General features: G+C 32.9%; 1 protein-coding gene across 11 annotated transcripts in view; it reads left to right on the top strand.

Annotated features, from left to right (window-relative positions):
* LOC129801922 (uncharacterized) overlaps positions 1 to 26,521 on the top strand; it is a 75,647-nt gene that overhangs the window by 39,613 nt on the left and 9,513 nt on the right. For 7 of the 11 annotated variants that reach the window (XR_008751741.1, XM_055847397.1, XM_055847396.1 and 4 more), the window contains 3 exons: positions 2,004 to 2,436; positions 15,701 to 15,974; positions 16,082 to 16,102. Coding sequence is in view for 9 of the 11 variants with exons in the window: in XM_055847397.1 (XP_055703372.1) it covers positions 2,004 to 2,436; positions 15,701 to 15,974; positions 16,082 to 16,102 (728 nt within the window). In the remaining 2 variants the exon portion in view is untranslated. The remainder of the gene's footprint in view (positions 1 to 2,003; positions 2,437 to 15,700; positions 15,975 to 16,081; positions 16,103 to 26,521) is intronic. The other 4 variants (XR_008751742.1, XM_055847395.1, XM_055847393.1 and 1 more) reach the window with 1 other exon arrangement.

Genomic DNA, 26,521 nt, shown 5'->3' with positions numbered 1-26,521 from the left:
AATACCACCTATTGTCTAACCAGCATCCAACTTGTGAAAGCTTCTAATGGTCAAAACGATTTAAAGAATCCATTTTGGATAGTCAGGTGTAAAATGAATATTTTTTTAAATTGTTTTGCATTGAACAATATTTTGGAAAGTTCCAAGATTTTCTAACTTAACATCAATTTGCATAAAGCTTTCAGATACATTATAAATTAGCTTAACCCTTTAACGACGAAACACTTTTTACGGACTGAAAATCAACAATAAAAAATTAAACTGAGAAACATAATCAATGATAAGTCTTACATCTAACCTTGGAAAATCCAACAGAGTTTGATTCGGTGTATTTTGTGCCTCTATGAACGATAGGGACGAAAATAGCCCAAAATTTTAAGTAATTTTTCTGACAATACCAATGAATAATATTTTTTGCTTTAATGAAAAATATTACGTATGAGTATTGTAGTTTATATTGCCAAAAGGGTTTGCTTAAAAAAAATTGAAAGTATAAAAAATAAATAAAATCAATTATGAATTTGAGAATTTAAAAATTCGCCATTTTTGAGCTTAAATATTTACTACATAGCAAATAGCTGGAGACTTGCAAAAAATATTCTAGATTCCTTCAACCTTTTACTTTATTATTATGTACAGACATAGGAAAAAATAACTTTGGGTAGTCAGGAAAAATTATTTTCTTTATGGTACACCGATGTTCCAATCGTCCTTAAAGGGTTAACCATTTAGAATCTTCTCTTATTCTTTATAATTCGACTTAACAATCATCTTCAGAATTGCAATTCTTAACAGATAATGAATTTTAATATTGTACTTGTTTTCCAGCAGTTTTTTAAACATTAATAAAGGTTTCGAATGGTTTCAAACATTCAGTTTATTTTTTTTTTTGAGAACTTCTATACTAATTCAGTCGCTAAATTTGGAACATTATTTGCTTTGCATAATCCTTTTCTTGTATTACTCAACAAACTGAATTACTAATACCGAGATAACTTTCACGAAAATCTCTCATGGCACTTCTGAAAATAGAGTACACAAAGCAATTAACATCTGAATTGTTTATAACCACGAAAAGTGTCAATCAGAAATTTCAATCTTCATTTCCATTTAAAATAGTCACGCATTACCACAATATCTTCTAAAATATACTCTGAAAATCAATTTTAAATTCAGGGTTAAATTGGCAAAGCAAAACCCTTATATAAAATTGATAGAATTGGCTGGAAAGAACTTTACTGTAAGCAAATAAATAATTTGTTGGAAATGTTAATTAGTTGCTGGCATTTTCCACCCCCATATTTGCTGTGGGCTTTTCATGCCAGAATTATCCGCAAAATAGTTTATTGCTGCGTCAAATTATGGTCACTGGTGAAGTGGAAGGCTATAATTTTCCACTAAAATGTTGTGTCTGTGGTTTATTTCCGTGTTCCTGCTGGCCAAATGAAAAGCAGCATTTTCAGAAGGTTACCATTTGTATTTTAGGCATGGTAAATTTCATGAAATTTTGCAATAGCTTTCCCTAGAAATAAGACTGCTTTTTAACGGAAACGAAAAAATTTTAAAGTCTTAAAATCGGATTTTCAAAAATTTTGTAGAAAAAACTTGGAATTCAAAGTTTATGCCCTAGACACACTTACGACTGAAGCCGAGAGACAACTTAGTAGAAAATGATGGAAATGTAGATTAACCATTATTTCTAATATAATTTCGCTAAGCCGACTCTCGGCTAATCCTCATGTCTATGTCAAGGCCCTTATAGTAATCCCCGAGTCTCTTAAAATAATCTCCCAATGACATAACAATCAGCGGAAGCAAATAAAAAAAGGTACAACCAGGAGATTATAATGTTTTATAATAATTTATCCATAAGAAAAAAATAAATGCTTCTCAGTTAAGAAATTCCGTATTTAAAAGTTTTCCATATCGACTGAAGAGATTAGCGAAACCTTTCGTAAAATTTAATGAAATACCTCTAAATGATATTTTATGATGTTTGCCAGAAACCGCCTCAAACATGCAAGCATCAACTGCAGACACAGTGACTCTGCATGAGGTGAATTCTGTGGAGAACTTGGGGGATTTGGCAGCCAGCCTAACTCAATCTGGCCAGAAGCACCTCAGCAATTGCTCAGCTGCGTCAGTCAACAGGACGCCAAGACGTATCCCACGTTCTGAATCACTGGACACTCTGTCCCCGTGCGAATCCATTGCCTCAGATGATCTCATGATAGATTACCAGAGCCAATCGAGTCTGGATTCTGTGGACAGAGTGGCCAGGTCAAATGGCAGTGGTGGAAGTGGCTCAGCTCTGCACTCCATGGACGAGAATCAGCTGTGGTCAGAACTGGAGGCTCAGGGTGGGGAACTTCTGAGGGAATGGAGCAGTCTCTTGCGCGTCAATGGCACCAAGCCCAGTACCAGGGACAGCATAACGTGAGTACTCTTGCTTCCCTCTTACACCGCTGAGAAAGCCGCCGTATTTTTTTTAATTGCATAATCATCGCCATGACTCACTTGCATGATGTGCTAGAGTGAGGGTAAAGAGTTGAAAATCGTATAGATGACTTACTCAAAATACTTATTGATATATTTAATCCCTTTTTTTTATAGGTTGATAATAGTAAATTACAAAAATAGCTTCAATTGAATGAGTATTCAATACTTTAAGCCAAGACACATTATCACTTATTTAAAAAAAAAAATGTGTTATTGCAATGAAAATCAGCTAAATGTGCACACATTTCTAGCACTATGTTGTTCTCAAGTGCTTTTGCATAATCGAATTTTCTTTCTATTGGGTTCTTGTTACGACTGTTTGGTGGTTTTAGAACACGGCAAGGACTAGGGAAAATAGTCGAGACATGCACCAACACAAAAAATCTATTATGCAGAAGTGCATGAGAACAGTCATTAAAAAAATGTTAAGGGAAAAGATGTCTCATTCTTTTTTTTTCATTAGAATAGTACTATTAGTCATTAGGGGAGACTGGGGCAAAAAGTCACAAATTGAAAATTTGAAAATTCAATATCTTCTAAAATAACAGAGATAGCAGCTTAAATTTTTTTCCATAGATGGCCTCCATAGACCTTCTTCAAAGTCGTAAGTTTCTTAGTATTCGAACAAGGATTTCAGGAAATAAAAAATATTGAAATTTTTAGCAGTATTTTTAAAATGTTTTCCTTACAGCAGATATCAATTTTGACCTACTTATTTTCCAAAATTGATGCACTGGTAAATATTTCCTAAATGATTTGGACTCTTTGAATACGAAACCACTATCTATTTTAAAAATTTTGAAAAGATTCTTTTCTCCCCAAATCCTTTTATTAAAAATGGCCACTTGGGGTAAAAAGTAACAAAGAGTATGGAGCAAAAAGTAACAAAGTCCGAAGCAATTTCTGATGTCTCACAGCGAGAAGAAACGTAATTTCCATGTCTCGCCGCTTTTTGTTTGCATTGGTCAAACGAGTAGCAGTCTCTTGTGTGTTTTTTTTTTCTAAAATAGCTTGAAAAGCACTTTTCTCGTTCAGATAGAGAAAACTGTGTTTTATAAAGGTGTAGAGGAATAAATTTTCTATAAAAATATGTCACATAGTTATATTATTAAATTTACGAAAGCCCGTAATAAATCAAATCAAAATATGATAATATCCCATAATTGGTACTATTTGCCCCAGCATTTTTGATTGAGAATGGTCACAAAATTACCTTTTAGAAAACAGCTCGATAAATGTATTTACTTACACAATAGAGGAAAATTACTTTCACAAAGTTGTAGAGCAGTAAATTTCCTATAAAACTGCACTAATTAGATATTTCTGGGGCGCTAGGGTATCTTGTAAAAAATAAAATATCCGTTTTGTGACTTTTTGACCCAGTCTCCCCTAATGTATCAAAAATAGTATCGGTTAATAGATATCGGTTCCTGCTAAAACTTTTTATCTTAATTTTTAATAGATAATGCCATAATCGGTAGTAATGTTGCAGTTGAGTAAAAGTTATAGTTTAGTAAATTCGAATATAGTTAGTGTTAGTGTTATAGAGGATTTATCACGGTTCATATTTGCAGTGTAAATCTTTTGCTCGAAAGGGGTCATTTTTGTGGGCAGAGGAAAATTCAGAAAGATTCCTTGGCAGCTCAAGAAAATTGAACTTTTGCAGCTTCGCAAAAACGTTACTGTCCACCGACTTAGGGAATTACTCACTGTTTTAGATCACAATGTGCACATCGCTCTAGAAAATTTGGACCATCCAGAGATTCCATTGAATAAGTTTACAAGAAAATTAGGATATTAAACATTTTCACGAAAAACTCGATGAAAAACACCCGTTTCGATAGCAAAATGAGACATCTGTCTGCTGTCAATCAAATATTAAGCTTAAATCTGCTTTATGATAGGGGAAAGTGCCCATGGTTGATACCATTGGAAGCTTCGTAATGACTAAATTTTTCCTATGTTTCTCAATAAACGTGGCTTCACAATATATTTTAAAAACTGGCCACTTTCCCATAGTTTTTAAAATATGGTTGCGATGAGTCACATATATATTGTGAAACATAGAAAATTTAGTCATTACGAAGCTTCCCATGGTATCAAGCATGGGCACTTTTCCCTAGATGTAATTCTTACTTTGTCAATACGGTGCATTTTGAGTATTTAACATCCAATTTGCCTTATTTTGAAGTGAAATTTTCCACATTTCTCTTTAAATTGATCACTAGTTATTCACGGAATTAGTGATCTTCAAAACGGGTCCGGGTTAATATCCCGAAAACCGAAATCCGGAATTGGTCAAAATCCCGAATTATTAAAAATGTCATAGCTACTTCCACGATAGCCCCCGCGCTTACTGGAGGCAAAGGGAAATCTTCTGTGTCTTGGGAAATTATTCTACAACATTATCCTCCATATAATTTCATTCCTTTTAGGATTTTGGCTTTCGGGATTTTGGTGCTTTCGGGATTTTGGCTTTCGGGATTTTGGCGTTCGATATTTTGACTTTCGAGATTTTGGCGTTCGAAATTTTAACTGCCTACAGTTCAAAACACATTCTATAAGACAGATTAGAGTTGTTAGAGAAAATCTGAGGATTACATTGGGTTTGGTTATGAGAGAATCACACCTAATTAACTGTCGCAAAGCAGAAAAAAAACAGATTTCCAAATGTCACAAAATATGTGTTAGAAAAATATTATAAATTTGATTATAAAACGCATAATACCTCCTACAAATGGTTAAAGAAAGTAAATGGGAGTTTCGCCTGAACACTGACGTGCACATTTTTCTGTCTGGCGTAGTATATGACAGTAAAAATGAGGCGTACAAAGGTGGGCAAAGTTTGTACGTAGCTGAGCAAACTGAATTTGTATTTTCTTTTAAAGGAAAATCTAAGGATTTCTAAGGTTTCTGTGAGGTGTAATTTTGAACATAATAAATAAGAGATTTTTTAGCATTTGTTTGTGTAGCATTCAGTAAAACCAGCTGAACCAGCTTCATTTAGAAATAGGTGAAAAAGTCGTATAACAATTTAGCCCCATGGCTCAAAGTAGCACCACCTCCCCCACAGTTGTTTCGAAAAACCAGAAAAACGAGGAACCCTTACATATGAGACATAGAAATGATTTACCCTTTGTTAAAATACTTAATATATATTCCTTTGTAAAAAAAAAGGCTTAAGTCTCCGTCTAATCCGAATAAAATCTATCTGTGAAATCCTATAAGATTCTCAATCAACTCTGTTGTGATGTTTTTGCTGCGTTCTCCCATTATTTCCACCAAAGTGTGTTTTATATTATTCCGACCAGAGAGAAAGAGAGAAAGATCAGCGAATCGGAACGAAACCAAAAGTAATCGACCTGATGTTTTAATACATTTCATATGAGTATTTAGTTGGTTTTCAGTGCTAAAACGCGACAAAATCATATTTTGAATTATTTTCACCTTCAATTAACCAAAAAATAAATTCATATGCGACAGTTTATAGTGTCTTTTCCCACACCAAATTTAATTCTTTGACTCCCGCGCAATTGTGCAGTGTCGTTGTAGAAATTTTTCCCATGCCACAGTGTGATTTCTTTTTTTTTTGCCATCAATTCAATTTATCAGCGAATAAATTCTCAAATTAATTAACTTTGCAGGAGAGAGATCGATCAGCTGGGGGTATCCCGGGAAGATAATTGAATTACAATTTAATCTAGAAAATTTACCACGAAACTTTCACAATTAACTCGCGATGATTGGATTTTATTAAATTTTTCATTTCATTTCATTGCTAATGAGAAGTACCTTCTTTTCCTTCATTCATTTTCTCTCACACCTCAAGCTCGTCTCTCACTCTTTTGTTGTTGTTGCACCAACCACGGCAAAAAAAATATTATTACTTAACGAATTCATCCACAGACCGTTTTGTTGTGGTCTTTACGGTTACCATGAGTCAGTTTAACGCGAGAGACTGCATAGGTGAGAAGCGAATTCACGAGGCCTCTAACGATTTTTCCAGTAGAGTTTGTTGTCTTGGAAACTCAGTATGAAAATTCAGTGATTTTTGCCAAATAAATTTTATGGTGCTTCCATTTAAGAAATCGTCTAAAAGAACAAGTTAATAAAATTCAAGCAAAACTCTCACGGAAAGTGTCACAGATTTTGGGTAAAATTTCGTGTGTTTCGCTTCTTTTGGCACTCTTTCTCACCAAAAGGCTTTTCATGACCACCCAACAAACGTTACCCACCAGCAATTTCAATTTTGCAATTTCTCGCATGGCTTTATATCCAATTTTAATTATTATTTTGTCAATTGAACCACATTTCGCGCATAAAAGAAGTGAAAGACTCCACAAGAATATATATGTATCTTAGTTATATATAAATCCAAGAGCGGCTCCTTTTTTGGTGAATCACTCATACACAACGGTCCATGGAGGAATTTACAGTGGATTCTTCCGCAGAGCCATGAGAAAATCACGGTTGTTCATCAGCCCAGAAGAAAAACACGAAACCACGAGTGCGGAAGAAGTTATATACATTAACTTCAACTCTAGCTTGAACTCTAAGAATGCTATTGATTAAACTCTCTGATACACTCATGCAAGCATTTCTGTCTCGCTCATGCACACTTTGACAAATTTTCGGGGGTGGATAATCAGGGTCAGTCTGCATTTTCTGAAGAACATTTTAAAAATACTCGAATTATTTTTACAAGGTTTATCTTGCAGTAGAAACGATAAAATTGCAATAAATATACCCATTCTGCTTTATAATGCATGCTTCATGCATTTTATGAATTATTTATTAAAATGTAATAAATATAATTAATGTTGTTTATTTGAAAAATAATTAAAAACAAGATAAACTTAAAATGAGAAATTTCACAAAATATTGAAAAAAAAATTGAAAAAGAAGTTGAAATTGGGTAAAAATATTCTCAATTGGTATAGAGAATACTCTTGAAAACAAAAGCATTAGACAAAAGGTTAATTTCTCGACTAATCCTCTGGATTGTATATGGATCCTTACTTGCTCGCATTCTTTCAAACTTTTCTTTTTTTACTTTTGTAGAGGTTTATGAAGACTAATAATAATTTTTAAAAAAAATTGAAGCCTTGGTGTCTAGTATTAGAGGAGAGCCGGCATGTTTGAGACACTTTTTTATGTTTTGACTTTAAGGTATTATTTCAAAAACTCAGAAAATTAACTTGAAATTTTGAGTAGTGCTTAGTAAACTCACAAGTATTGACTTAAACAAAATAACTCGATTAGTGTTTTGTTACAATTATTTAAATACTCAAAGAAGAACCATCGTTTCTCAAGTTCTTATTTATAAAAATATCAAATTTTAAAATTTTAACATTGCCAAATTTAGCCCTAATTTTTTAAAAATTCTAGAATGAAAATCCATTTAGCAAATAAAATCAGAGAGAGGAAAATGAAATCTTCGGAAAACCAAAAATTTTTAAAACTATCAAAAATTAATTGATTTAAAAAAAAATGTTTAATTTTGTCTTTGAAAGAATTTAAGAATTCTATTTTCGAAATAAAAAGGTTATAGTATAAATAACTACATAAAGAAATTTGTGAAAGTAAAAACTTGTAAAAAACGAACAAATATCACTAAAATTAATTTTTACAAGTCATCAGACCATCAAAATTTTCATTTATTTATTTTTTAAAGAATTTTTATAAGATTTTAATAATTATATATTGAAACTTCATGGTGTAAATAGCATGGGTGGCAGCCAAAATCCCGAACGCCAAAATCCCGAAAAGGCCAAAATCCCGAAAGCCAAAATCCCGAAAGCCAAAATTCCGAATGTTCAAAATCGTGAAAGGGATGAAATTATATGGAGGAAAATGTATAAAATAATTTCCCAAGACACCGAAGATTTCCCTTTGCCTCCAGCAAGCGCAGGCAGCGCAGGTGCAATCGTGGGAGTAACTATGACACTTTAAAGAATTCGGGATTTTGGCTTTCGGGATTTTGACCGGGACCCAAATACCATATAGATATTTATGAAAGTTAAAAATTGGTAAAGTAAAGACTATCGAATAGTACCATAAAATTATTTTTCACAAATTATTAGATTTTCAAAAGATTACCGAAACTGTATTCATCAAGCAATTGATATAGACGGATTTGTTTTACATTAATTTTTTACACCAAACAAATTCATTCACGCATAGTTTATTTTTGACACTAAGTTCTTGGTTCAAATTTGAGATTTTTCGAATCATTCCTCTGAATTGTTTTTTTTATCTTTGATAAAACAATATAGAATAATAAATTGACAAAAAATAAAAAAAATAGATAGTTATATAGAAAAGCTAAAAAAGAGAATTAATTTGTTAGTACTCATACTATTTTGTAAATCGTAAAGTACTGAAACCAACGACTGGGCTTAATGTTTTTCAAAAATTAGTTTACGAATTTCAATCTTGATTTTAATTACTTCACGAAGAGATACCTAATTTCATGTTATCAAGGGATTGAAAAGAAATAAAAAAAACTCAATCCAAAAATTATCAGATTCTTTTTAAATTGTATTTTATTAAAAGACTTATTTCCGGCAGAATTTTCAAAACACCAAATTTTGCACGAATACTTAGAGGAGAGTAAACGAACTCCAGTCTTAAAATTTTTAAAAGTTCTAAGGATTCTTTATATACGTCCAAATTCTAGATAGTGATAGGTGGTGTGATACTTCATCGTTGAAACGAAATCCAAAAGGGCCGTAAATATTTCTTTTCAATTTTAAATGTGTAAAAGGAAGAAACTTTTATGAGTCGTTTTTCGTACTACTCTAATAATACGAAGACACAAATGAGAAAAGCACAAACAAAATAAAAAAATAATAACATAAAAGACTAAAATTACAGTTAAACACTATAATTTTTGATGAAAATTAAAAAAAAAACTTAAAAGTGAAATTCTAATATTAACTCACATAAAATATCAACTCTTAAAAAATGTAATAGCTTCTTACAAAACTCAACTCTTATTAATATATTTTACCAACTCAGTAAAATATGGAAGAAAAGGAAGAAAAACATTCCAGATTTTTCTAATGAAAATTTATTTGTAAGCAAAATTATTTAATATTATTTGTTACTCTCGAAGTTTATGGAATTTTAAGAAACAAAAGAATTGTCCGACATTGCAAATTGTCCAAAATTTGACACAGTTCTTTTATTTATTTTTTTAATATTATTGGGTTGTAATATGTTCATAAACAAACATTTTAGTTAGTTAAAAAATAGAAATACAGTAGACTCTTTCAAATTCGGGCACATGGGACCGAAATGTCAGCCGAATTAGACAGAAATTCGGGCGACAAACTTTTTGAAATGCAACAATTTGTTATTCATGTGCATATAGATATTGAGTTTACACACTCATATATAACGTAAATTGCATGAAAATCCCTCAATAATGCAAAATCACATCAAAACTCAGACAAACCATGCCAAATTTGAGCATATTTGATTCATTTGATAATCAGAATCAAACTTGAAAAATGACAACAAACTTTTTTCAAATGCAACCACTGCCCGAATTAAAAAGTAGTCCGATCTTAAAAGAGCCGAATTAGCGAGAGTCTACTGTAATATTTTTATTATTTATTTTTAACAGTAAATTGTTCTATTTTAATTTCAAGGCATTAGACTTTGTACCTATAAAGCCCTTTTTTATCATTTATTGTTATTTATTGTTATAAATTTTACGTGAAAATTTAGCATTTTGAATTAAATCGTTGAAGTATCATCTCTGAATTTGGGACGCTTAACTCTAACATATCAAATTTTCAAGTAAATTTTCACAATGTATTATTAAATCCGTAAAATGTCAAAATTATCCATAACTTTTTTTAATTATTAACTATTTTGAAATTTCCTTTTAATTCATATATAGACTAAATTTGATTTACGCTTTATTTATTAAAATAATGATTTTTTCTAAGTCAAGCATCCCTTGATATGTGATAGAATTAAGAGAGTTAACTTACTATAATTCATACCTTACAGGTTTTAGTATACACCTTAAAATTTTTAATTTTTAGAGATTTAAAAGGTCATTTTGATCATGTCCAATTCAAGATGGTTTAAAACTTTTTTACGATTCTCTTTCTTAAAAATATGTTATATCACTATTTTCATGGATTTATAATTTCTGTTTTTATTTACTTATTACAAAATGATATTTTACTGCAAACTTACATCAAAATGCAACTAAAGTGATCCAACCTTAATAGAATATGGGGAAGTAGGGCTCCTTTGAATTGGAACATGATTAAAATAAAGCTTTTTCTCTTATTTTTTAACTAACTGGACCTTGCAATGATATAATTTAGATCCATAAACCAATTGTGAATCTAAAATACATTATGATAAGGCTCCATTCCATTTAAAAATAGGAGAAAGAAGCCTAACTTCAAAGATACACCATTTCAAAAGTGCCCCACTTCACCCTACTAAATCATTTTAAAAACCTTATTCTCAAACGGATGTTTGTAAAACCCGGTAACTTTAAAAACTATAATCCTGTAATCTTGAAACTCAATGGCTTAACTCTTTCGTCTCTTTTGGGACTGTAGTACCCAAGCATATGCATTTTCTATGAAAAACAATGTTTTTTAATTATTCAGAACTGATAAAAATCCTATTCTTGTGGATGATTACAAACTATAAGGATGTCCAAATGTAAGATATTTTTTGTAGGACCTCAATTAATTCTTGAGCTTAGATATTTTTGATTAAAAATTGTGAAATTGGCTTGCAGCATATGCTGCGGTCCGGAAAGAGTTAAGTTCTCAATCGCTTGAAATTGAAATCCAGGCAATATTTCAATTTCCTGAATGCATCGTTCAGTGTAGGTTAGTGATGGTTTATTACCAACTACCCTTCACCATTTCCCACTCTACTTTCCACCCCTATGGATTCAGTTTCCCATATGTGACTGTCTCGTGGATTCTGCATTTCAAGTTCGCGCATTTCTACCTCGCATGCGCCAGTGTTTGCCAAACTTTGAACCCTACAACCTGACCCATTTCCCTTCACCACGTCCTCATTGATTTTCCACTAGATCTGTCCATGATTTTGGGACCTTTGCCGTGACTTTTATGACTCATTGATAAATTTAACATTGTCTCCTGATAAGAACTTCCACCAGAAAAGTGTTAATTAATGCGAAAAGGTTGTTTCAGGCACAAGAAAAATTATGGCTTTTAGTCGTTTGGGAAAAACCCTCGAGAACTGTTGGGAAAACACTGAAAAATTCCTCCTGGGCGAATGATTCGCACAGAGTTCGATTATTTTTGTGTTAGTTTCTTCGCAGCAACAAATGGAGTTTTATTGAGATTTCTTGTGTAGTTCCTAAAGTGTCATTAAAGACACTTTTTTCCCCATTTTGACCTTTAAAACAACTACAAAAGTGAAGGACTCACAGTCAGTTTAAAGTGCCATAAGAAGCGGCCATGAAGTAGTTTTTCATCTAAAACATTCTGAAAATTATCCAAAAATGTGGCAAAATATTGATGAAATCTCAATTAGCGCTCTAAGATGAAATTGATGGTTTTTTTTATACTGTGTTCATGTAAATTTAATTAGTGATTATCACCTTAAACATTTGCATAAATTTCTACAAACAACGATTTCTATTATTTTCTTCCTATGAGAAAACTGATGAAAACTGTGCCAAGTGCCAAGAAAGAAAACCATATGAACCATATGAATAGTGTGAAAAATTGTACAAAGTGTATCAGTGGAAATGCACAAAGTCTTATCAAGTGTCTTATCGCACTTTCGTGCCAATACACTCCTTATCAGTCAATGATTAATTTGTGAAATTCGTCAGTGTTAGACTTTTAAGCAATCTAGACGTGATTTTGAGTAATTGAATATGGAGATGCATTCACCAATCGGAGCGAGGAGGGTTAAAACTGACCTTCTCACCTCCGAAAATGTCTTCATACAACCTCCGGCCAGTTCGGCCACAAGCAGATCAAAATTACCGGTCCATCAGCATCATCAACAAACACTAAGTCCCACCAAAAGTAAAAATGCCTCCTCCACAGACAGGTGCGAAAAAAATATGCTTTTCTTGTCCGTCTTTTACTCCTTATAGAAGATTTCTTAATAAGCTCTTAATATAGCTAGAATGTGTTACGGGTGCATTATAGGGCCATGGTTTGAGAGAGACAAGTAAAAGAAAAAGAAAAAAATTGAATTCCCGTAGGGGGAAGTGGGGCACTTTTAAAAGTGGGGCACCTTTGAAATTGGGATTTTACTCCTATGTTTAAATAGAACTGAGCCATATCATGATATAATTCAGTTTCTCAATCTATTTGTGCAGCTAAATGATATCACGATAAGGCTCAATTTTATTTTATTTAAAAATAGGTGAAAAATCCAAATTTGAAAGGTGCACCACTTTTAAAGGTGCCCCACTTCCCCCTAATTATTTGCTACGACAGTAGAAGATCCTCTCAAATTGGGCAAATTGTTAATTGTTGGATGGATACTGAGTGGATGGATCGTGAGTGGTGTTGTGCGGTGTTTTTTTTTATTTTGAGATTAAAGTTTGTCTACGGAAATTCGGGTATGAGGGAGAATATCAAGTAATCGCAAGGAGCCAAGTAAGATTTTTTTTCTCCTCTTCTCCTTGAGAGAATTTGAGTAATAACAAATTATCCATTAAAAAGAGAAACTAGGAGAAGGCCTTCTGGCTAAATTTTTCCAGGAAATGTGTGACTTAAGACTTACTATTAAAATATATTCCCATTAGGTCAGATTCATTAAAAGAATATGGGGTAAATATGACGGGTTCGAACCCAGAATGTGTGCGAAGCCTAGAAGCCCTCCCCTACTAATAAAATTAAAAAAAAATAACTTCAGAAATATTCTTCGTAAACTAATAATTTATGATCTCTGTGGTCTAATGGAATCTTCCTTAAAGCTTTATTTGTTCCATTGAACTTAAATATTTAACAGTCGAAATCCTCGCTCTCTCTGGAGTCCAAGTAAACAGTGATAAATGAGAAAGCATTTTGATTAATATTTAAAGAAACGAATAAAAAATATCTTCTCCATCGCTTTCTGGAAATTGCCATGATAAAAAAAATATCGATTTTCTTTGATTTCTTATGTCGTAGAAAAATGCAGGAAACTACTTTTTCAAATAACTTTATAAACAGCATGAACAATAGGTGGAATAGGGATAGCTTTGAATTAGGGCACTTTTGAAATAGGGCTTTCATAACCAATTTTCAAATGTTTTAAAAGAAACTGAGCATTATCATAATTAATTTTCAGCTTGGCAATTGTTTGTAAAAGTCCTATTACAAAGTTGTACCAATTCAAAAGTTCCCCACTTCCTCCTACAAGATCTTTAAGGAAATATATAAAAAAAATATATATTTATTTAACACATACTTTAATAAAAATGCGTAAAAGTTGTTTTTACGGTTTATGAAATACGAAAACAATATGCTTTATCTGTTTCCTCCATATAGCAAATATTGGAGAATATTAATTCTAAAAAAAACTTCAGATTATTAAAATTTTACGGATAAGAGAAAAGGAGAAGATTCTCACTCGCTTCGCTGTCCGTTTCCCAATATCCCGAAAGACTACGGAATTAATTAATAGCTCCTACAATACTCAATAGAATAAAATTTTTTAGTCTCGCCGTGGTTATTAATTAGATAGTTCTTGAATGCAATGGGACTAAAATAATTAATTGCATCTGCATCTTCACTTAATCCTTTGAGGACGATTGGGTCACCGGTGACCCAAAAATGAAATTTTTCCTACGGTCATCTAAAGTTGTGTTTTGCTCTAAAAAGTGAAAAAAGTGCTTTTTCGGACCCCCGATTTTTGACACTCTCGTCCTTAAAGGGTTAAACTAATTGAATTAAAAATCGCATGCCCATGACCTCTTGTTAAGACTGTACCGTAGGTGCGGGTGACTTTACCCTGACATTCATAAACGTATCCGTAACTCTATCACTTAAGGATGGTCTTCACTAATCCGATCTATCATGTCTGATCGGTGAAGACCTAAAAGTACCTAGGTACTAAAATTAAAGAAAAGCTTACAAACAGCAGGGGAACAAAGTTACCCTCATTTACGGTACATCGCTCGAAAGCGCTATTTTCATAACTTAGGCGAAACTGGGGCAGTACTAAACACAGGGTAGTTGTAAACACTGCGATTTTATTAATTAAATTTTAAACTCCAGGGGACGAGACCAGTGAATTTATAAATACTATAGAGATCCTTGTTCTAAATACGCTCAGTCCCGGGATTATGCACATTTGCGGGACCAAAAAAACGTGTGATATGGCATTACACATCGAGAAAATTTGCACACTCGCAGGAGATTTCTTTTGAATAATTCTGTAGTAGTCAGAGCAAGAGTTAGAACAAAAAGATTTACTGGTTTTAAAGAAATTCATTAAGAAACAATACTTTTGGCCAGAATTCTTCAATAAATTGTTAAAATATTTAAAAAATTTACCATAATAAAGGAAATTAAAGCTTTGTTTTGAAAAATAAGAATCGTGTCTTCAAATTTTCCGTGTCAAAAAATAGTATCCATTCAGGCGTATTTCAAAAATGATTTTACAAATTGACTCCCAATGGTAGGCAAATTTGCATAATTGTATGTGCATAATCACGTCAGGTGCATAATCTCGAAGTGCATAACACCGGGATTGTAATAGTGCTATTGTTTCCGGTTACAACTAATTGGTTGCTTTAGAACTCGGCGTGGACTGGAGATAACAGTCGAGACAGGAACCAACACAAAAAAGTCGATAATGCAGAAGCGCTTGAGAACAGTAAAGTGCTAAAAAAATTTATATGTATTCATTTTACATTGGAACAGGACCATAGGCTCGGACGGACTCGTTTTTAGTACAATTGATTTTTTTTCTCAATTATGCTCAACGCACAATAACTTTTGTTTTGTAAACATGTTTTTGACATTTCAATGAGAGTGAATGAAACCGAGATCTAGTCATCTTGCTCTCTCTCATATGAAATTTTTAAAACATGTTTACAAACAAAATTTATTGTGCGTTGGGCATTATACAAAGTGATAATAAAAATACTATGACACATGCCGCTTAATTTATGACTTAATTTATTTTTTATATTTTGTAATGTAATAGCGTTTAGTAACAGTTGTATTTTATTTTGCAGATCTCAACTTCCGGCAAGAGCGACGCGCCTTCTCAACCGCTCACGCCTTCAGAGCACCATTAGTACCGCCGGATCGGACAGCCCGCGCTCCCTGGACGGAGTTCCGCGACGAACACAATCACTGTCCAAGACCAATTCCCCACATCTCTTCCGGGAGTCTGACTCTTGCTCTCCCGACGGTATCTACATGGACAAGTCGATGCGCAACTCCATGATCCAGGACATTGTGTACTTTAAGAAGCAGCTGCTTCGTCTCAAATGTCTGCTGCAGGAGGTAAGCCTGAGTACTTTGCCTCCAACAGGATTTTTCCTTTTTATTTTGCTTTTATTTTGCTTTTTCGGTACTTTTTTTTATTTTCTCGGGCCAAAAAAAATCTCCAGGACGAAGGCAATTTGAAGATGGTACGTTTTTTCTCTTATTTTCTTTTTCAAAATTATAAATTGCTTCTAACTAACCCATGAGCATGAAAAATTATTTAAAAGAAACATTCATTGTTCACTAACTCACAAAAAAAATTTATTGGGAATTACTCGTTTAGTGACTATTTTTCTTGCTCTATTTCCTCCAATACAATGTTGAGCAATAAAGTTTCAGTCATTAGGACAAAATTAATTAATTTCACCGAATTTGCTGAGCAATTTTCATGGCCTTTGCTCTGTCGCCCATGTCACTGTGGAGTTGCATTAATTCCTTTCGCAAGAGGACACGCACTTTTTGACACAAAAGACATTAATTTCTCTCTAGAAAATTGCGTAATGACCATGGAGAACAATCCTCTTGCAATTTGCATTAACAAATGCCGAAACTTCTTGCTGAGATGTGCTACACGAGGCGTGATACTGTTCAAAAGTTTTTTCTTCGACTCTTTCCAGTTTTCTCTGCGATTAATAAATCATACTAAATAATAAGATTTTCATGTTGTGTTGAAATTGTATTTTACCAAACTTGTTTGCAATAAAATAATTACGGAAAATCCAAACAAAATACGGAAATTTCCAAAACTAATCTAAATAATTTGTTAATGCAAAAACGGTATATTTTGTAAATTTATTGCAGTATTATTGATTCAATAAGCATATTATATAATTTTATTGATTTGACTGTAAATTAAAATTGTTAATTCAAGAGCTAGTGAATAATGAGGTAATTTTCCTGCCCAATGAAGTTGTTTGGTTTATAAACACGTGCAGATCGGACATGATGGAATAATTATTCGCTAGACTTATTATTTACACCAAAACATAATTAAAAATGACTTTAGTATGAATTTAGAAAGAACCTGAAATTTACATAAACGAAATTTTGTTAAGGTTATAGGTATCTGTTTTTCAATAAGTTCATTGTAAAATACATACGACTTGGAATAAAAATAAAAATTAATTAACTCCTTGGGTTTAAGAGTATGTTTTTTATAATTTCTTAATTCAGAAAACATCTATAGGGGAAAGTGCCCATGCTTGATACGATCCAAGCTTGATAATAACCATTTTTTCCTACGCTAATCAATAACACTGTGCAACAATTTCAAACTTTTTTTTTGTCGCCGGGTTCTCATGCTACTTTTTCTATTGCTAGGGTCAAATGATTTACGAAAATACTTATCATTTTGATTTCATTTGGATTTTGCGACTGGTATTTACGAAAAACGGTTTTTTCCGTTTTTTGATACTTGGGTGCCTATATCTCCGAATCTACTGAACCGATTTATTTCTCACTAAGGAATAATTTGTTCTCCTTTAGATGCCCGATAAATCCTCTGAACAGATGAAGTTCGTACAACCGACACCAGGGGCGCTGTAGTCCCATAAATGTCAGAAAACATGTAAAAATCGAAATTTGTAGCAACTTTGATCAAGAATATCTCGAAAACTAAAACTGTTCTTAACAATCTTATTTATGGGTTTGATAGAGAATTTTATTAGCTACATTTTTGTTCATATACAACTTTTTGCTCAGATTATTTTTTAGCCTCGAAATAGAGGTTCAAACGAAAAATGAGCACCCAGCCAACTAGAGAAAACCCTCATTATTTCACACATTTTGACTTTTTCTTTTCAAGTTGAGGTAAATCCAGGATATTTTCATACTTTTTCTAAATTGCATAAGTTTAATAAATATATACATATTTTTTCTTTTACATCGGAAAATTTCTTAGCCCAAGATACACAGTCTCAAAGATGGCGTGACGCGCTTCATATTTCACTTGTGATTTTTGACAAAAATTTTAAAGTGCTCTATTTCGGGAAGAGGCCAAGATATTTTTTGCTATTTTTTTTTTAAATCTGACATGTAATTTTATTCTCTTTAAAGGCGTCTCCAAACTTTCCCCTATCATTGTAGGAAGCAACGTCAAAATAAAAAAAAGGCAATTTGTTTATGAAAATTGATTCTAGTGTATAGACACCATAAATCGACATACTTTTGATTTTTTTTAAATTAAAAAGTATATTATTAACATAAAAAACTACATTCCCTCAAAGAAAGAGGGTCCACTTTTTTGTTGAACTACTTAATTTTTTTTTTTTTGGAAATTCCCCAAAACAATTGAGTAGTTAAACTCAAAAATGGATAGACTTCTTTTCAGGGAGTATAGCACCACAATAGTATTTACCAAAAGGAAAAATATTGAAACTTTTGGATTTGGTATTTAAAAAAAAGAGTCCAAAAAATTTTTTTTTGTCAAAAACAAAACTTTAACATATATTTGGCACATATACTCTATTTTGAAAATGTTTTAGACTTTTATTGCGAAATATATAAATAAAAAGTCCAGTACGACTCTGATAGTATTAATTCCTAAAAATTTCAAACACAGTGAAAAATATGTAAAAATATGTAAAATTTCAAATTTAATGTCAAACTTTTAAACTACTTTTGTCGAGTAACAATCTGAGTCAATTTTGAATGAGTGAAATAGTAACTTCAACAAGAAAAAATAACTTAGAATATTGCAGACATGACATGTGTTGACTCTATTGGAGTCGTACTGTATTTTTTTTCGAAAAGTAAAGTGATCAAAGTCTAAAACATTTAAAAAAAAAAATAGCGTATATGTACTAAAAATGTGAAAAACTTTTGTTTTTTACCAAAAAAAAAATTTGAACTTTTTTTTCTTTTAAATACCAAATCCAAAAGTTTCAATATTTTTCCTTTTGGTAAATACTATTGTGGTGCTATACTCCCTGAAAAGAAGTCTATCCATTTTTGAGTTTAACTACTCAATTGTTTTGGGGAATTTCCAAAAAAAAAAAAATAAGTAGTTCAACAAAAAAGTGGACCCTCTTTCTTTGAGGGAATGTAGTTTTTTATGTTAATAATATACTTTTTAATTTAAAAAAAATCAAAAGTATGTCGATTTATGGTGTCTATACACAATACACTAGAATCAATTTTCATAAACAAATTGCCTTTTTTTTATTTTGACGTTGCTTCCTACAATGATAGGGGAAAGTTTGGAGACGCCTTTAAAGAGAATAAAATTACATGTCAGATTTAAAAAAAAAATAGCAAAAAATATCTTGGCCTCTTCCCGAAATAGAGCACTTTAAAATGTTTGTCAAAAATCACAAGTGAAATATGAAGCGCGTCACGCCATCTTTGAGACTGTGTATCTTGGGCTAAGAAATTTTCCGATGTAAAAGAAAAAATATGTATATATTTATTAAACTTATGCAATTTAGAAAAAGTATGAAAATATCCTGGATTTACCTCAACTTGAAAAGAAAAAGTCAAAATGTGTGAAATAATGAGGGTTTTCTCTAGTTGGCTGGGTGCTCATTTTTCGTTTGAACCTCTATTTCGAGGCTAAAAAATAATCTGAGCAAAAAGTTGTATATGAACAAAAATGTAGCTAATAAAATTCTCTATCAAACCCATAAATAAGATTGTTAAGAACAGTTTTAGTTTTCGAGATATTCTTGATCAAAGTTGCTACAAATTTCGATTTTTACATGTTTTCTGACATTTATGGGACTACAGCGCCCCTGGTGTCGGTTGTACGAACTTCATCTGTTCAGAGGATTTATCGGGCATCTAAAGGAGAACAAATTATTCCTTAGTGAGAAATAAATCGGTTCAGTAGATTCGGAGATATAGGCACCCAAGTATCAAAAAACGGAAAAAACCGTTTTTCGTAAATACCAGTCGCTAAATCCAAATGAAATCAAAATGATAAGTATTTTCGTAAATCATTTGACCCTAGCAATAGAAAAAGTAGCATGAGAACCCGGCGACAAAAAAAAAGTTTGAAATTGTTGCACAGTGTTATCGAGTTTCAAATCAATTCTGTATTTTTGTAATATTTTATTTTTATCAATAATTACAATAATAATTGTAAAAAATATAAGAATACTTGCGCACTTGTAACACAAAAGAATTACTCGATATGGGAAAGCCCGCCTTTTTTATGTTCTTTTTCTATGGTCTTGATGGATTTAAGCCATGACTCTTTTCTGGAAATTTGAGGCGTTGGACTAGTTATTTAAAGGGACAGATAATCCTAACCGGCTTATGTAGGTGAGATTCTTAACGTGAGCTAACTCGGAGTGCATGCAAATTCGATTTAGAGCTGAAATTGTGAGTCGCCATTCAGTTATCTTGAACCAAATTCGTGAAATTATACAAGTTTTGTATTTAAACCAAAATATCAAGGATTTGGATGAACTGACAGAAAAGTGTTATATGGGTGAAATGTAGACCAGAATGTTCTCTATAATTTTGCCGTAGAACATGATCTCATCGATTACTCAGAAGCCAAGATAATCGAGGTTTTTTGTTTCTTAACTCGTCTTTTCATCCAGAGTGCCCCAAGTAGTCATTTGTTGAACTTCAACTATATCAAAGAATTGTTGTATTTTGCGGGACTTTCCATTTAAACCCCTATTTTAAGTGTCTTGGTGGAGTAGAGGCAGTCAAATTGGCATCTGAGTGATTTCAAACCGTTATTATGGGAAAAATCAATTTTTTCACACTTAAACGGCAAAATCGGAGTGATAGCGTAGCCTGAGTGGAAAATGATGTATGGACGAAATGTAGAGACAAATGTCCTCTACAATTATGTCGAAGTAATCATCAAAATCGGTTCAGCGACAGTCGAGATAATTGAGGTTATGTGATATTGAAATTGGTTTTTCGACTGTGGCGCCCCTGGTGTTGGTCCCACGAAGTTCAAATATTTTAGAAAGTTGTAGCATTTGGTGAGATCTTTCGTTTAAGCCCTCATTCATCAAAATCGGTCACATAGAACCGGAGATATGATTTTTTGAATTTCGTGAACTTTGACCCCTCATATCTCCGGTTCTATTGAAACCACAGCGCACTTACGCACCATTTTGGAAACGTCCTAGACTGGGCTACAACATACTAAAATTTCATTAACTTGCACAAAGGAATTTTTGAGAAAAATGATTTTGAATTTCGATGAATTTTGACGCTATCGCAGCGCCACCTGTGGTGACTTTTTGAACTTCCATCTGAAAGTGCTCATCGAGACGAAACCAAAAAGGTAAAATTTAGGTCGCTATGTTAATTAGAACCGGAGATAGAGGCCGGTCAATATTCGAACTTTGACCCCTTATAGCTCGGGTCAAGGGTTATGGATCGACTTAAGGTTTTTTTTTGTTTGATAGGTATAATCAACGGCTACAACATACTAAAATTTCAGCCCGATTGCATAAGGAATTTTTGAGTTATTTAACTTTTAAGATTTAAAAATTTTCTTTTTAATAATAGCGCCCCTAGCGGTAGTTTTACGAACTTGCGATGTTAGAAGGGGAAGTGGCATTTCACAAGAGCTTTCCAAAAAGCCCCCATTTTTTAAATTCTGATAATTAGAACCGGAGTTATGTCCATTTTAAGAATTTTTTTTGGACCCTTATAGCTCGGGTCAGGGGGGTCGGGGGACCTTAAGTTTGGTATTGATGGAAAGCCCTAAGGCCCATCTATAACATTCTAAAATTTGAGCCCGATCGATGCCATAGGGGCGGAGCCATTAAGAAAACAAAAAAAGGGGGGTATTCAAAATGGCGGAAGGAGGGGTGGGGGGTGGGGGGTCAATACACCAAGTTGCAATTTTCATACGATATATAACCTTTGCCGAAAACCGCAAGTCGATATCTCTTTTAGTTTAGGAGCTATTAAGCTCCAAAGAGCGGCCGGACGGACGGACGGACGGACGGACGGACGGACGGACGGACGGACGGGAACGGTTTTTAGCCATCCATATATTCGTGATCAGGAAGTGTCAAAACACATTCTGGCAAAGTTTGGGGCCAATCGGAGGACATGAGATTTTGTTAGGATTATAGTAGGTGAGATTGTTAAGAATCTCACCTAATATAATATTATATTATAATGGGCGAAATTCATTCAAAACATTTTGAAAAAAAAATGACTTGTTTGAAGCATGAGCCGTCCAAAGATGAGCCGTCCCCCACTTAAATTAAAATTATTGAAGATTTTTTAACAATAAATTATAATGGTAAGTGTAGCATCTTTGAATTATTGGGGGACCTTTTCCTTTTATTTAAAAATTAATTGGGGCTTATCATAGTGTAATTTAGCTTCACGATCAGTTAGTCGAGATAAATTTTATCATGGCATGGCCCAGTTTAATTTAAAAACAGGAAAAATAACCCTATTTCAAAGGTACTCTAATTCAAAGGTGCCCCACTTCCCCCTGAAATTAATTAGAAAAAATCGAGACTATTCCCTGAAGGTAATTCATGTAGAATAAATTTCAAATATTTAAATTAGGAATTATATGTTAAATCTTTTAAATATCCTGGATCCCACAATGATTTGTTTTCTTCTTATTTGAGGCTAACAATATGATATGATGGTGTTACATATGACACCGCTTAAGGATTCCTGTATTCTTTACCTTTTACCATCATGTAAATGTATCAACGTGAATTCTCATTATCCTTTCAAATTACTCGTAGGCGGATAAAACGGATATTTCATTGCCATTTTCGTGGATTTCACAAATACTTCTATTAAATAAAATGTATTCTGTGGAGATTACTAATGAGCAATTTACTATACGTCGCATCGTGAAGGAATTGCAGAAATTGTCAGACGAAAAATCAATCAATAAATTTTAATTTGAAATGTGGAAAACAATTTCCGAACCAAAGATATTTATCAATCCTTCAAAATTATATTCTTTAGCGTTAATTATCATTTCAATAATTAATATAATTTTGCGACTGTGTGGAAATTCTGTTGCGAAACAATTTGATGATATGTCTTTTGGGTGGTATGGAGTTTGGGGGTTTGTTGAAGAGGGTGAGTTTATCACATTGTGAAGAGTCCATCTCACACTACACGTTCATTATTGCCGAACCACATCTGGGATGTACAATGTATAGATCCATATTTATATGCATAGCTCAAGTTATATGAAAAATTACTATATAGTCGGGTCTATACAAATTCAAGCAAACCACCTTCACCCACTCTAACCATACCACCCACCCCCCTCAAGCGGCGAATGTACTGTTTGGGAACAGTGAAAAAAAGAACATGAGAATGATTTTTTTTGGTGATGACGATAAATGTAATGTATATAGCAGTGGCCACGCCCAAAATTTTAGAAAATTTTATTTTATAATACATACACTTTTCATGATTATAAATATAACAAAAAATTTGTTCACTATACACCCCTCGACCCTCAAATGGGGAGATGAAGAGGATGTGTTCATGTTTGGAGGGTGTTCATGTGAATGGCCCTGCGCCTATGAGACGGGGGGTGGTATGAAAAAAAGGGATGCTGCTATAATATGTGTGTAGTGGTTTGATAGCGACATAGAGGCAAATGAGCCAAAGTGAGAAAAAGAGAGTGTAGGTAAATCTATTTTGGTGGTATACACTCTTTTTTTTTTGTCACAGCTCATACCACCCACCAAATCAACCCCGGACGCCCAATTTATAAAACACCACCCAACAGGCGGCACAGCAGCCTGACATAATTGCGCACACAACCCCACTTTACATACACATAATGCTTTATTTTATTATTGATTTTGATTTATTTTTTATTCTCTCCCCCCAACCCCATTTTTTCCTCGTTTTTTTTTTGCCGAATAACACGCTTGGATATGCGATTTGAAAGTCTTCTCTGACATCTCGTACCTCCTTCCACCAAAGAGATGTGAGCCTCTTTAGTTGCTCAACCGTACACTAAGGATGAATTCAAAATTGCCGCCATAAAGTTGTCGAGTCTTTGAATTTCAGTGGTTTGCACTAAAAGTTACTTTATTGACTGAAATAAGTTAATACTCTAGAGTCTAGAGTAGAACTATCTTACTTTGCAAAGTTTCACCTCAAACTTCAATGCAACAAGCTAAAAGATACACCCATTATAAATATTATAAGAGAGATAGAGCATTGAGCCGAATAGGCCTTTTCAATTTACGCTCACAAATGGACTGGCACAAATTTATTTCAAAGGTATATCTCCGGTGATTGCCAGTGAAAAGGTAGTCCTAAGATAAAAACACTTTTTTGGCTTTTCCCAGAGTTTATCTGGATCGAAAGCTCTGGGCAAAACCAAAAAAAAAGTTTTCACTTATAGTGTGCCTACCTATTCACTGGCTCTATCACAGTAGATATCCCTCTTTTCAACTTAGTCCATTCTACATTACAGGGGTTCAAATTGAGCCATTTTATTTTTAGAGATTTTAGATCAAAATTAATAAAATTTTGATCTAAAATCTATTGAAAGCAAGAGATTTAAAATAAAGAAAAACAAGATAAGGCAGATAAATAAGTAGAAAATGTTCCACCCAAAGCGTAGAGGAAGCTAGATCAGATACGCCATATAGAGCAGTTCAGTTCAACTACTGCCAACATGTCATTAAACATAAGTCTCTCAAAATAAAATCTATATTCATAGCGATGCTCGCTAAAATTCCGAAAGCCAAAATCCCAAAAAACAAAATCTCGAAAAACCCGAAAAGGGATTTGGAATTTTGCCGGGACCCATTATTGATACACTCACAGAGAAATCTGAAAAAGTTAAAATAACATTCCGGAAATATTAATTTTACCTTTAAAAAGGTGTAAAATTACATTAAAAAATGTTGCTATATTTTTACACCTAAAAAGTGTTAAAGTTATGAGGAAAAAACATTTCTTTCGAGATAGACGAAAATAGTCTTCTGCAATGTTGTAGAGCAGTAAATTTTCTTATAAGAATTAAAGAATTAAATATGCGTTTAGACAAGTTTTGCCCCAGTCTCTCCTACATATTGTCCACCAAAAACATTATTATATTATCGGAGGACAAGGATTACTACATTATCTATAAATAGGTTACATTAACAACATGGTTTAAATAGTTGATACAAAAGACATATCAAAGCGCCCCAACTTTGCGGAGTGTTCGAACTCATGAGATAGAACTCCATTGGTTCACCCTGATCGCATGATTTTTAGAATATTGCATTTTTGGATTTTTTATGACTTTCGAAGAAAAATAAATCATTACTTTACCAATTCATTATCTATTTGGATCGATACAGTGAGATTGGACATTTCAACACCTTTATAAGAAATCCAAATTTAAACAAAATTTTGAAAAATAATCCTTCCAGAGGGTTAAACTTTGACCATTGAAACTACAAAATAAAGATTTTTATGAACAGGCTATGTCGTCTTGTATGAACGAAATATTCGCCTCAAATACGAAAATAAACGAAATCGCTCAATTCGTTTATTCGAAATCGTTCAAAGAAAAAAAAACAAAAAAGTGGTTTTGTAGGGGTTGAGAGGGAAAAAAACATCTAGAGATAATGTTTTTTCATTAGAGGTCTATGAAGACAAAAAATTGATATCCTTTATCAATGAAGCACCGGATCGGTAACGAGTTAAAAAAAAATGAGCTTTTGTTAAGCAGCAACAGGGTCCGTCTTGAATGACAAGCGACAATAGATTATAACAGTCGGAGTTGCAAATATGTAGGGTAAGGGCTCATAATTTTGCCAGGTTTCTTATTTTGGACACTTTGCGGATAAAATTGGACACTATAAATAAATTGATCAAAATTATGAATTTTTATTTTAATATATGATGAATAATGAATTCTATATGAATATTTGTTCTTTTTGGAAGATTTTAACACTAAATACGTTAAATTTTGAATATGAGGAGTATTATGTCTACGAATGAGATGTTGTAAGAAAAGCCTTGAAAGACTCCAGGAAAAGCCAGGCAATGAGCGAATCCGCGAGTAATTGGATTACCTAAGTCAACTCACTTTAATGAATGATATGGAAAGTTTCCGGACTTTTTGTGACATTCCACGTTTCCCTTACATGAACAGGAAGAGGTCTTGGTAAGATTGGTTCATGAAATGAAGAACAATGGACATCCTATTGAAGCGGATTAGCTGTTCAAATTTACAGCCAGTCCAAATTAATAACCAACCTGTCCAAAATTCGAGTCAAATTCACTTCTACATATCAATTCATTTTAAAATCGTATTAAGACTAATTTTAGCAAAAACAAAGACAATAAACCCTTGCCAAGTTTCTAAACAACCCTTCTGAAAAAAGAGTAACAAAAAAAGTAAATTAGTATTGAAAAGGGACAGATAATCCTAACCGGCTTATGTAGGTGAGATTCTTAACGTGAGCTAACTCGGAGTGCATGCAAATTCGATTTGGAGCTGAAGTTGGGAGACGCCATTCAGTTATCTTGAATCAAATTCGTGAAATTGTACAAATTTTGCATTTAAACCAAAATATCAAGGATTTGGATGAACTGACAGAAAAGTGTTATATGGGTGAAATGTAGACCAGAATGTTCTCTATAAT

The sequence above is a fragment of the Phlebotomus papatasi genome, chromosome 2 (assembly GCF_024763615.1).
Source record: "Phlebotomus papatasi isolate M1 chromosome 2, Ppap_2.1, whole genome shotgun sequence".
Classification (NCBI taxonomy): domain Eukaryota; kingdom Metazoa; phylum Arthropoda; class Insecta; order Diptera; family Psychodidae; genus Phlebotomus; species Phlebotomus papatasi.
Note: the sequence above shows the minus strand (reverse complement) of the source record. Positions and strands in the feature narration are given on the sequence as shown.